This window comes from Leucoraja erinacea, unplaced genomic scaffold, assembly GCF_028641065.1.
Source record: "Leucoraja erinacea ecotype New England unplaced genomic scaffold, Leri_hhj_1 Leri_60S, whole genome shotgun sequence".
In the NCBI taxonomy this organism is placed as follows: domain Eukaryota; kingdom Metazoa; phylum Chordata; class Chondrichthyes; order Rajiformes; family Rajidae; genus Leucoraja; species Leucoraja erinaceus.
This window is the reverse complement of record NW_026576520.1, coordinates 390,615-404,536: the sequence shown is the minus strand read 5'-3', so window position 1 is coordinate 404,536 and position 13,922 is coordinate 390,615. Positions and strand designations below refer to the sequence as shown.

General features: G+C 50.4%; 1 protein-coding gene across 1 annotated transcript in view; it reads left to right on the top strand.

Moving 5' to 3' along the window:
- LOC129694295 (rab11 family-interacting protein 1-like) overlaps positions 1-13,922 on the top strand; it is a 79,902-nt gene that overhangs the window by 32,793 nt on the left and 33,187 nt on the right. Inside the window, 1 exon segment of the mRNA XM_055631005.1 lies at positions 9,797-10,266. Coding sequence (XP_055486980.1) covers positions 9,797-10,266 — 470 coding nt within the window.

Here is a 13,922-nt window from a genome sequence, read left to right as displayed (position 1 = left end):
CATCTCCATTTCTTTTCATCCTAGTCATGGAGTGATACAGTGTGGAAACAGGCCCTTCGGCCCAACTCGCCCATACTGGCCAACAATGTCCCAGCTACACTAGTCATGGAGTGATACAGTGTGGAAACAGGCCCAACTTGGATGATCAGCCATGATCATATTGAATGGCGGTGCAGGCTCGAAGGGCCGAATGGCCTACTCCTGCACCTAATTTCTATGTTTTTAACTCGCCCAAACCGGCCAACAATGTCCCAGCTACCCTAGTCCCACTTGCCCGTGCTTGGTCCATATCCCTCCAAACCTGTCCTATCCATGTACCTGTCTAACCGTTTCTTAAACGTTGGGATAGTCCCAGCCTCAACTACCTCCTCTGGCAGCTCGTTCCATACTCCTACCACCCTGTGTGTGGAAAAGTTACCCCTCGATTCCCCTACTCTGGGTAAAAGACTCTACCCGATCTATTCCTCTCATGACTTTGTACACATTGTATAAGATCTCCCCTCATCCTCCTGCGCTCTAAGGAATAGAGTCATCGGACAAACAGAAACAGGCCACTCGGCCCACTCATCCATGCTGACCAAGATGCCCCATCTAAACGGCGCAGTGGTAGAGTTGCTGCCTCACAGCGGCAGAGGCTCGGGTTCGATCCTGACCTCAGGTGCTGTCTGTACGGAGTTTGCACGCCTTCTCCCCGTGACTGCGCGGGTTTTAACCGGATGCTCCGGTTTCCTCCCACATTCCAAAGAGTTCCAGGCTTGTAGATTAATTGGCTTCAGTAAAAATTATAACTTGTCCCTTGGTTTGTAGGATAATGCTAGCGTGCGGTGTGATTGCTGGCCAGCGCAGACTCGGTGGGCCGAAGGGACTGTTTCTGCCCTTTATCTCTATGCTAAACTAAGCTCGCACCATTTGCCCACATTCGATCCATATCCCTCTAAAGCCTTTTCTATCCATGTAGTTTAGTTTAGAGATACAGCATGGCAACAGACCCTTCGGCCCACCGAGTCCGTACTGACCAGCGATCGCCCGCTCACACTAGTTCTATGTTATTCCATTTCCCATTCACTCCCTGCACACCAGTGGCAACTTACTGGGACTATTCACCTTCAAACCCGCATGCCTTTGTAGTGTGGGAGGAAACTGGGGCACCCAGAGGAAACCCACGCGGTCACGGGAAGACCGTGCAAACTCCGCACAGACAGCACCCGAGGGCAGGTTTGTACCCGGGTCACTGTGCTATCCTCTTTTATGTTAAAGGAGATTAGTTTATCTTGGCATCATGTACACACACGATAGACACTAAAAGCTGGAGTAACTCAGCGGGACAGGCAGCATCTCTGGAGAGAAGGAAAGGGTGACGTTTCGAATCGAGACCCTTCTTCAGACTGACAGACATTTCAGTCTCCACCCGATCACCCATTCCTTCTCTCCGGAGATGCTGAGTTAGACAATAGACAATAGGTGCAGGAGGAGGCCATTCGGCCCTTCGAGCCAGCACCCCCATTCAATGTGATCATGGCTGATCATCCACAATCAGTACTCCGTTCCTGCCTTTTCCCCATATCCTTTAACTCCGCTATCCCTAAGAGCTCTGCCTAGCTCTCTATTGAAAGCTTCCAGAGAACCGGCCTCCACCGCCCTCTGAGGCAGAGAATTCCACAGACTCGCAACTCTCTGTGTGAAAAGGTTTTTCCTCATCTCCGTTCTAAATGGCTTGCTCCTTATTCTTAAACTGTGGCCCCTGGTACTGGACTCCCCCAACATCGGGAACATGTTTCCTGCCTCTAGCGTGTCCAAACCCTTAATAATCTTACAGGTTTCAATAAGATCCCCTCTCATCCTACTAAACTCCAGAGTGTACAAGCCTAGCCACTCCAATCTATCAGCATATGACAGTCCCGCCATCCCGGGAATTAACCTGGAATGAACCTACGCTGCACTCCCTCAATAGCAAGAATGTCCTTCCTCAAGTTTGGGGACCAAAACTGCACACAATGCTCCAGGTGTGGCCTCACGAGGGCTCTGTACAACTGCAGAAGGACCTCTTTGCTCCTATACTCTTAAGGGGTTGGACAGGCTAGATGCAGTAAGATTGTTCCCGATGTTGGGGAAGTCCAGAACAAGGGGTCACAGTTTAAGGATAACGGGGAAATCTTTTAGGACCGAGATGAGAAAAACATTTTTCACACAGAGAGTGGTGAATCTGTGGAATTCTCTGCCACAGAAGGTAGTTGAGGCCAGTTCATTGGCTATATTTAAGAGGGAGTTAGATGTGGCCCTTGTGGCTAAAGGGATCAGGGGGTATGGAGAGAAGGCAGGTACAGGATACCGAGTTGGATGATCAGCCATGATCATATTGAATGGCGGTGCAGGCTCGAAGGGCCGAATGGCCTACTCCTGCACCTATTTTCTATGTTTCTATACTCGACTCCTCTTGTTATGAAGGCCAACTTGCCACTCGCTTTCTTCACTGCCTGCTGTACCTGCACGCTTACTTCAGCTTTTTGGGTCTATCTTCGGTTTAAACCAGCATCTGCAGTTCCTTCTTGCACATCATGTACACACAGATGTTTTGGGCCGAAGGGCCTGTCCCTGTGCTGCACTGTTTGACTGCTTGAATATTATAACATGACTCCATCTGGAACAGATGTCAACACTGTCTCTCTGGCTCGCCCACAATATGTGTGTGAAGTCACACCCTCCCTCACACTTAGTGACGGGCTAGTTATTCTATTATTGTCTCGTAGACCGAGATAGAGTAAATGATTAGTCACGGACTATCCAGTCCAATCGTACTATACATTGCTGTTCGCTTCCTCACAGCGCCAGGTGCAAGAGGAGGCCATTCGGCCCTTCGAGCCAGCACCGCCATTCATTGGCTGATCATCCCCAATCAATAACCCGTGCCTGCCTTCTCCCCATATCCCTTGAGTCCACTAGCCCCTAGAGCTCTATCTAACTCTCTCTTAAATCCATCCAGTGACTTGGCCTCCACTGCCCTCTGTGGCAGGGAATTCCACAAATTCACAACTCTCTGGGTGAAAATGTTTATTCTCACTTTAGTCTTAAATGACCTCCCCTTTATTCTAAGACTGTGGCCCCTGGTTCTGGACTCGCCCAACATTGGGAACATTTTTCCTGTATCTAGCTTGTCCAGTCCTTTTATAATTTTATATGTTTCTATCAGATATCCCCTCATCCTTCTAAACTCCAGTGAATACAAGCCTAGTCTTTTCAATCTTTCCTCATATGACAGTCCTGCCATCCCAGGGTTCAATCTCATGAACCAGGGACCCGGGTTCCATCCTGACTACGGGCGCTGTCTGTACGGAGTTTGCGCGTTCTCCCCGTGACCTGCGTGGGTTTTCTCCGGGCACTCCGGTTTCCTCCCTTGCACTCCAAAGACGTACAGATTTGTAGGTTAATTGGCTTTAGTAGAATTATCCCTAGTGTGTGTAGGATTGTGCTGGTGTGCCAGGTGATAAAGAGACTTCATAAGTACTGGTTGAATGGAACAAGCTGCCGGAGGAGGTAGTTGAGGCAGGGACTGTTGCAATGTTCAGGAAATATTTAGACAGGTACATGGATAGGACTGGGTATAAGGGACATGGGCCAAATGTGGGCGGGTCTTCTATAGGTAGACAAAGTCACGAAAGGAATAAATAGGGTAAATGCAGAGTCTTTTACTCAGAGTAAGGAATCCAAGAACCAGAGGACATAGGTTTAATAGACAATAGGTGCAGGAGTAGGCCATTCAGTCCTTCGAGCTAGCACCTCCTACAAACCTGCACATCTTTGGAGTGTGGGAGGAAAGCGAAGATCTTGGAGAAAACCCACGCAGGTCACGGGGAGAACGTACAAACTCCATACAGACAGCACTCGTAGTCGGGATGGAACCCTGGTCTCCGGCGCTGAATTTGCTGTAAGGCAGCAACTCTACCGCTGAGCCACCATGACCGCCTGTATGGGACTAGTGTAGATGGGACATGTTGGGCGGCGTGGGCAAGTTTAGTTGTGTTCATTGTCACATGTGCCAAGGGGACAGTGAAAAGCTTTGTGTTTGCGTGTCAACGGAAAGACAAAACATGATTACAATCGAGCCGTTTACGCGATAAGGGAATAACGTTTGGTGTGAGATGAAGCCAGCATATTCCCTTATCAAGAATAGTCCGAGGGTCACCAATGAGGTCAATAGTAGTTCAGCACTGCTCTCTGGTTGTGGTACGATGGTTCAGTTGCCTGATAATAGCTGGGATGTTGATCTGAGGGGCCTGTTTCCACACTGTATGAACTTTTCACACAAAGGGTAGTGGGTGTATGGAACGAGCTGCCGTAGGAGGTAGTTGAGGCTCGGACTATCCCAACGTTTAAGAAACATTTAGACAGGTACATGGATAGGACAGGTTTGGAGGGATATGGACCAAACGCAGGCAGGTGGGACTAGTGTAGATGGGTCGTGTTGGCCGGTGTGGGCAAGTTGGGCCGCGGGGCCTGTTTGCATGCTGTATCACTCTATGGCATTGTGTCGACTCTGGGGAAGTTGTCTGACTTTGACAGGGTTGATCACGAGGCGGGGAGATCAAGTCACTGCTTCCTGCTGATAAAACCCAGCGCAGTGGCACCAATCGTCCCACAACCCTGATTAGATCCTGCAGTGTCTTCATGCAGTTGTTCTTGTGTCATTAGTCAGTATCATAGAGTGATAGAGTGTGGAAACAGGCCCTTCGGCCCAACTCACCCATGCTACCCTGATCCCACTTGCCTGTGCTTGGTTCATATCCCTCCAGACCTGTCTTACCCATGTAACTGTCTCTTAAACTCTGTGACAGTCCCAGCATCAACTACCTCCTCTGGCAGCTTGTTCCCTACCCCTCTGATCCCTATTACATTTTTTCTCCTTCACTTTAAACCTGTGTCCTCTGGTCCTCGATTCCCCTACTCTGGGCAAGAGACTCTACCCGATCTATTCCTCTCATGATTTTGTGCACCTCTATAAGATCTCCCCTCACCCTCCTGCACTCCATGGAATAGAGACCCAGCCTACTCAACCTCTCCCTATAGCTCACACCCTCTAGCCCTGGCAACATCCTCGTAAATCGTTCCTGAACCCTTTCAAGCTTGACAATCTCTTTCCTGTAACACGGTGCCCAGAACTGATCACAATATTCTAAATGCAGTCTCACCGACGTCTTATACAACTGCAACAAGACCTCCTAACTCATTTGTGCAATTTCTCTTCCCACTCTTCCCCCCCCCCACCCCACAAACCCATGCACTGTGGTAAGGCAGCATCTGCTGTGGTAGACGTGGTAGACAATCCAAGCCTTTTCTTCCCATAATGGAAAAAAAATCAAACGGGACAGGGCATGGCATGAAGATGAGAGAGGCAATGTTTAAAGGAGATGTGCGGAGACAAGTTTAACACTAAGGTCTGCCTTCGTCCTCCGCCTGTTCCACCGTTGAGGTCTTGGTTGGATTGCTCTTTGTCAGAGACCTCCCCCCCTCGACCTTACCGCCATGGGTGGCCCTACCAGGAGCATAGATAGCTCTAGACGGCATCGCTCTCAGGATCTCAGGTCCACACAAGCTTCTCCACCACGACAAGGTGACAATCCACGGAGAAGTTTCGCTGTCCAGTTGGTGTTTAGTTTTAATTGGCATTGAATAGACAATAGACAATAGGTGCAGGAGGAGGCCATTCGGCCCTTCGAGCCAGCACCGCCATTCAATGTGATCATGGCTGGTCATCCCCATAGCCTGATGGTGGTCGGGAAGAAGCTCTCAGGATCTCACTTAATTGCGTACAGTTTTGGTCTCCAAATCTGAGGAAGGACATTATTGCCATAGAGGGAGTGCAGAGACGGTTCACCAGACTGATTCCTGGGATGTCAGGACTGTCTCATGAAGAAAGACTTGGTTTATACTCTCTAGAATTTAGGAGATTGAGAGGGGATCTTATAGAAACTTACAAAATTCTTAAGGGGTTGGACAGGCTAGATGCAGGAAGATTGTTCCCGATGTTAGGGAAGTCCAGGACAAGGGGTCACAGCTTAAGGATAAGGGGGAAATCCTTTAAAACCGAGATGAGAAGAACTTTTTTCACACAGAGAGAGTGGTGAATCTGTGGAATTCTCTGCCACAGAGGGTAGTCGAGGCCAGTTCATTGGCTATATTTAAGAGGGAGTTAGATGTGGCCCTTGTGGCTAAGGGATCAGGGGGTATGGAGAGAAGGCAGGTACGGGATACTGAGTTGGATGGTCAGCCATGATCATATTGAATGGTGGTGCAGGCTCGAAGGGCCGAATGGCCTACTCCTGCACCTAATTTCTATGTTTCTATGTCTATGTAAGCTGTTCCTGACTCGTTAAGTGTAGGATAATTGAGCCAGAGGGGGCACGCGATGCCTCAATATTTTCATTTGGACTTGGCCCGAGTTCCAAGTGAATGCTGCTGAAAATAGACTAGCATTGATTACTGGCCCGGCATGGGGGAGAAGCAGGCAGATAGGGTTGCAACATCAGTCTCTACATCACAGCCGGCAGCGTTCAACCTTTCCCTCAGCAGGCGTAGGAGGCTGATGAGTGACCTTATTGAGACGTGCAAGGTCACGAGGGGCACGGATAAAGTGAACGTTCCCACAGTCTTTCCCCACCCCCTCGTAGAGGATTCTAAAACTAGAGGGCACAGGCTTATGGTGAGAGGGGAGAGATTTAAGAGGGATCCCAGGGAAGTTTATTTTTTTCCACTCGGAGGGTGGTCTGCGTCTGGAATGAGCTGCCAGAGGATTCATCGCCGTTGACAACATTAGCGACGCACCGGTGCTGGTTTCCAATGGGAATGGTGACGGACGCACCACTCGTCTCTGTCCTCCAGTTCCTGCGGACTTCCGCCGCTGGAAGTCTAGGATTTTGGTGTGTGTGTCCATCATTCCTTACAATGCCATGTATGACAGTGATCGCAACTTCTACTGAAGCGAGGCTGACAATAGACAACAGGTGCAGGAGGAGGCCATTCGGCCCTTCGAGCCAGCACCGCCATTCGATGTGATCATGGCTGATCATCCCCAATCAGTACCCCGTTCCTGCCTTCTCCCCATATCCCCTGACTCCGCTATCTTTAAGAGCCCTATGTAGCTCTCTCTTGAAAGCATCCAGAGAACCTGCCTCCACCGCCCTCTGAGGCAGAGAATTCCACAGACTCACCACTCTCTGTGAGAAAAAGAGTTTCCTCCTCTCCGTTCTAAATGGCTTATTCCTGGCTGTTGGCTCGCTAGAAGCCCATCCGCCCTTTGACGGGTCTTGTTTTCGGTCCTGCTGGGGGTCCACAGCCCCCTCCTCACCTGGCAAACAAGGTGGGGGAGACGGTTTAGTCGCCGACTATCCGACCATGGAGCAGGTAGCGCGGGATTACATGGCACCCGTGGCCCGACCCGACCTGACCTGACCTGAAACTGCCAGAGGAAGCTTTTGCAATGGAGTTTAAAAGACAATTGGATATGAGGATAGGAAAGGTTTAATGAATTTGGGCCAAATGCATGCAAATAGGGTTAGCCCAGTCTACCAACTTTATTCCCATCATCCTGTACACTGTGGGAGAGTCTCGGACCAGAGGCCACAGCTTCAGAATTGAAGGGCACTCTTTTCGAAAGGAGATGAGGAGGAATTTCTATAGTCGTGGTAGTGAATCTGTGGAGCTCATTGCCACAGAGGGCTGTGGAGGCCAAGTCAGTGGATATTTCTATGGCAGAGATAGACAAATTCTTGATCAGAATGGGTGTCAAAGGTTTATAGAAGCAGAGAAACATAGAAAATAGGTGCAGGAGTAGGCCATTCGGCCCTTCGAGCCTGCACCCCCATTCAATACAATCATGGCTGATCATCCAACTCAGTATCCTGCACCTGCCTTCTCTCCATACCCCCTGATACCCTTTAGCCTCAAGGGCCACATCTAACTCCCTCTTAAATATAGCCAATGAACTGGCCTCAACTACCTTCTGTGGCAGAGAGTTCCACAGATTCACCACTCTGTGTGAAAAATGTTTTTCTCATCTCGGTCCTAAAAGACTTCCCTCCTATCCTTAAACTGTGACCCCTTGTTCTGGACTTCCCCAACATCGGGAACAATCTTCCTGCATCTAGCCTGTCCAACCCCTTAAGAATTTTGTAAGTTTCTATAAGATCCCACTCAATCTTCTAAATTCTACCGAGTACAAGCCAGAAGTACTATCCAGTCTTTCTTCATGTGAAAGTCCTGACATCCCAGGAATCAGTCTGGTGAACTTTCTCTGTACTCCCTCTGTGGCAAGAATGTCTTTCCTCAGATTAGGAGACCAGAACTGTACGCAATACTCCAGGTGTGGTCTCACCAGGAGAAGGCAGGAAAGAGGAATTAGGAGGCAGAGATCAGCCATGATTGAATGGCGGAGTAGACTCGATGGGCCGAATGGCCTTATTCTACTCCTATAACTTGTGAAATGTGGCCTGACATAAATCCTATCGAGCTGCTTCCTGAACTCCTGACATTTGCTCGCAATGGTCCCGACAACGAAGGCAGGCATACCTTAAGTTGTCTTTACATCCCTCTATACTTGTGCTGCCAACTTCAATGGGCTGTGAACTTGGTCTCCAAGATTCCTCAGCCCATCAATGCTGTGAAGGGTCTAGCCATTAACTGTATACTTCCCCCTTGCATTCAATGCAGTAGAGTATGGGTAAAATGGGCTGATGAATGGCATATGCAGTTCAAACAGAGCAAATGTGAATTAATGTACTCGGGAAGTATTATTGCGGGTAGGGTATACACCATCATTGCTTGGGCCTTGATTGGCAGTCATGGCTTTTAAAGGACATTTGGACAGAGGGTGCTGGAGAAACTCAGTGGGTGAGGCAGCATCTATGGAGAGAAGGAATAGGCGACGTTTCGGGTCGAAACCCTTCTTCAGACTGATGGCGGGGGGGAAGGAAAACAAAAGGAAGAGGCGGAGACAGTGGGCTTGTGGAAGAACTACAGAGGGTTGTGGGTGTATGGAATGAGGTAGAGGTAGTATAACAGCATTGAAAAGGTATTTGTGAGTCTGTGGAATTCTCTGCCTCTTTAAGAGCGCTATCTAGCTCTCTCTTGAAAGCATCCAGAGAACCTGCCTCCACCTGAGGCTCTTCTCTGGATGCTTTCAAGAGAGAGCTAGATAGCACTCTCTTAAAGATAGCGGAGTCAGGGGATATGGGGAGAAGGCAGGAACGGGGTACTGATTGTGGATGATCAGCCATCTGATGTCCATTGAATGGCGGTGCTAGATCCCGAAGGGCCGAATGGCCTACTCCTGCACCTATTTGGACAAGGACATGGTTTGGAAAGGTTTGGATGGATATGGGCCAAACATGGGGGGGCTAGTGTAGAAGGGCATCTCGCTGGGGATATAATTCTTTCAGTTTAGTTTAGAGATACAGAGCGGAAACAGGCCCTTCGAGCCGAATGGCCTACTCCTGCACCTATTGTCTATTGTCTATTGACCAGCAATCCCCGGAACATTAGCACCATCCTACACACACTAGGGACAATTTACAATTATCCCAGGCTAATTAGCCTAGCATCTTTGGAGTGTGGGAGGAAACGGGAGGAAATCCACGCAGGTCACGGGGAGAAGGTACAAAGTGCGTACAGACGGTACCCGTAGTCGGGTTCAAAGCCGGGTCTCTGGCGCCGCGAGGCAGCGACTCTGGCGCTGCGCCACCGCGCCGCCAATTGCCGTCGTTACGGTTTTCCCCGAGTCATGGGCTGATCTTGTTCCCCCCTGCAGATGGTACAAGTTGTCGTCGAAGCCGGGCAAGAAGGAGAAGGAGCGGGGGGAGATCCAGGTGAGCGTGCAGTTTGTACGCAACAACCTGACGGCCAGCATGTTCGACCTGTCGTCCAAGGAGAAGCACCGGTCGCCACTGGCCAAGCTGAGGGACAAGGTGAAGGGCAAGAAGAAGCACCAGTGGCCAGCGGGCGACTCTGCCTCCGCCATCGTGCCCAGCAGCGTGGGGCAGCTGACCAGCGACGATGACCTCAGCGAGAAGGGCGCGCCCGAGAAGAGGTCCAAGAAGGGCTTCTTCTCCCGGCACAAGCTCCACCGATCGTCCTTGACCAAGTCCAACTCCTCGCTCAGCTCGCAGCACAGCGCCAGGTCCGTTGAGAGTGCGGACAGCAACACCGCAGTGGTTGGGCAACTATCTCCCAACATGCCCACCAGTCCAAGGCTCGCCTACCCACCAATGTCCGTGCCAAGTAAGTTCATGGGATCATAACTGATAGGAGCAGAATTAGGCCATTCGGCCCATCGAGTCTACTCCGCCAATCAATCAAGGTAGACAAAAATGCTGGAGAAACTCAGCGGGTGAGGCACATCTATGGAGCGAAGGAATAGGTGACATATCGGGTCGAGACCCTTTTTCAGACTGGGGATGGGGTGGGGGGGGGAGGGAAGAAGAAAGGAAGAGGCGGAGACAGTGGGCTGTGGGAGAGCGGAGAAGGGGAGGGGAAGGAGGGAGAAAGCAAGGGACTACCTGAAATTGGAGAAGTCAATGTTCATACCGCTAGGGTGTAAATTGCCCAAGCGTAATATGAGGTGCTGCTCCTCCAATTAGCGGTGGGACTCACTCTGGCCATGGAGGAGGCCCAGGACAGAGAGGTCGGATTCGGAATGGGAGGGGGAGTTGAAGTGCTGAGCCACCGGGAGATCAGGTTGGTTAATGCGAACTGAGCGGAGGTGTTGGGCGAAGCGATCGCCAAGCCTGCGCTTGGTCTCACCGATGTAGAGCAGCTGACATGCAGATATGATCAGTTTAGCTAAGCATCATGTTCAGCACAAACATAGTGGGCCGAAGTGCCCGTTCCAGCAGTCTATGTTCAATGTACCTGTCCAGGTGGCTTTTAAATGCTGTTAAGAGTTCCTGCCTCAACCACCTCTGGCAACCTACCAGAACCTCCGACCACCTGGCGACCCACTAGGACCACCTGGCAACCCACTAGGACCTCCTGGCAACCCACTAGGACCACCTGGCAACCCACTAGGACCACCTGGCAACCCACTAGGACCACCTGGCAACCCACTAGGACCACCTGGCAACCCACTAGGACCACCTGGCAACCCACTAGGACCACCTGGCAACCCACTAGGACCTCCTGGCAACCCACTAGGACCTCCTGGCAACCCACTAGGACCTCCTGGTGACCCACCTACCGCACGAGAATTCTCGCTACTCTCCGTGGCGGCTTCATTCTAGTCGCCACTAACTTTTCAACATGTTGGAAAAATTCACGGCCACCGTAATGAGGCTTCGACTAGTTCCCAGAATGCGGACGTCCTAATGGGTCGCCAGTGGTCGGCACCTTGCCGTCGACTAAGTGGTTGTGTTGTCGTAGCGGGGGTCCAGTTGCAGCTTTTCTGGCGAGCTGCTACGACGGGGTCCATTTGCTGGTAGTCGCTGAAGTGGGACAGGCCTACGTGGGGCACTTGGGACGGGCCTACTTGGGACAGGCCTACTTGGGACAGGCCTACTTGGGACAGGCCTACTTGGGACAGGCCTACTTGGGACAGGCCTACTTGGGACAGGCCTACTTGGGACAGGCCTACTTGGGACAGGCCTACTTGGGACAGGCCTACGTGGGACAGGCCTACTTGGGACAGGCCTACTTGGGACAGGCCTACTTGGGACAGGCCTACTTGGGACAGGCCTACTTGGGACAGGCCTACTTGGGACAGGCCTACTTGGGACAGGCCTACTTGGGACAGGCCTACTTGGGATAGGCCTACTTGGGACAGGCCTACTTGGGACAGGCCTACGTGGGACAGGCCTACTTGGGACTTGGGACAGGCCTACTTGGGACAGGCCTACGTGGGACAGGCCTACGTGGGACAGGCCTACGTGGGACAGGCCTACTTGGGACAGGCCTACTTGGGACAGGCCTACGTGGGACAGGCCTACTTGGGACAGGCCTACTTGGGACAGGCCTACTTGGGACAGGCCTACGTGGGACAGGCCTACGTGGGACAGGCCTACTTGGGACAGGCCTACTTGGGACAGGCCTACGTGGGACAGGCCTACGTGGGACAGGCCTACTTGGGACAGGCCTACTTGGGACAGGCCTACTTGGGACAGGCCTACTTGGGACAGGCCTACTTGGGACAGGCCTACTTGGGACAGGCCTACGTGGGACAGGCCTACGTGGGACAGGCCTACTTGGGACAGGCCCTTATGGTTGATGTATGAAGTTCGAAGTAAATTAGAAAATGACTATTAAATCACGTCGTGAATGACTGCCCACTGAGGCTTTTCCCCGGGGGCATCAAAGCCATCCACCCAGTAACTGGTGCTGTCCTGGCATGGATGTCTACCCATGATCTACAAATTTAGGCCATACGCAAGACGAAGATTACGTGTTTAAGAAGGAACTGCAGATGCTGGAAGATCGAAGGTACACAAAAATGCTGGAGAAACTCAGCGGGTGCAGCAGCATCTATGGAGCGAAGCCTGCGCAGAAGATTTAGTTTTTAGTCTAGTTTGGAGCGAGCCAGGGAGAAGGTTCACCCTTCGACCATGCGAGATCATGTGAGCCATAAAGGAGATCATGCCAGTGTTACGGGGACACGAGGAGTTTTCTAATGTTTAAAGTAATAAGCTTTCTAATGTCTGAAGAAGGTTTTCGGCCCGAAACGTTGCCTATTTCCATCGCTCCATAGATGCTGCTGCACCTGCTGAGTTTCTCCAGCATTTTTGTCTACCTACGAAGATTAAGTAACTCCATTGTTCCGGGCCCTACAAAACAGGGATGGGAACGCAAGGTGCTTTCTTGAGGGAGAGTTTCTTTAGTTGAGGAGGAATTTCTTCAGTCAGAGGGTGGTGAATCTGTGGAATTCATTGTCACAGACGGCTGTGGAGGCAAAGTCAGTGGATGTTTGTAGGGCAGAGATAGATAGATTCTTGATCAGTCCGGGCGTTAGGGGTTATGGGGAGAAGGCAGAAGAATGGGATTGAGAGGGAGAGATAGATCAGCCATACCAGCGGTATGAAGCAGGGATAAGGGGAATATCTTCGATACGCATACGATCTGGCTCACAGAGACCTTCAGAGCTTCTTCCCAGATAAGTCTTCAAAAACACAGTCCTTTGATTAATAAATGCTTTATTGTTGATAGAAAACGGTAAAATACATCCACACTTCTTCCGACTCGTTCCTACAATCTTCATCGAACTCCAGCTTATTACTTTAAACATTAGAAAACTCCTCGTGTCTGCGTAACACTGGCATGATCTCCTTCATGGCTCACATGATGTCGCATGGCTTGCATGGTCGAAGGGTTAACCTTCTCCCTGGCTCGCTCCAAACTACACTAAAAACTAAACTTCTGCGCAAGCATCTTAGCTCCAAACATGCCCAAAAACACTTCATAAATCCCACCCACAATTTAAAGGGCAGTCTAAAATATAAAGGCACATGCCATCATCAATGACATGCAAAACAGGCCAAATGGCCACTACAAGAAGTAACAGGACCCACATTCATGCTACTTGCCTACAAAGGTCTAATGAAGGGTCATGATCCGAAAAGCCAACTATTCCTTTTCTCCAGAGATGCCGCCTGTCCCGTTTAGTTACTCCAGCATTTTGTGTCTATCTTCAGCGTAAATGAATGAATGAATGAATGATTGAATGAATGAATGAATGTATGGATGAATGACTGAATTAATGTATGATTGAATATATGATTGAATGAATGAATGAATGAATGAATGCATGAATGAATGAATGAATGAATGATTAAGTTTAGTGGCCAAGTATTCACATACAAGGAATTTGCCTAGGTGCTCTGCCCACAAGTGACAACATTTCATACTGTGACAGTTAGGAGTGACACATAAAACCAGCATCTGCAGTTCCTTCC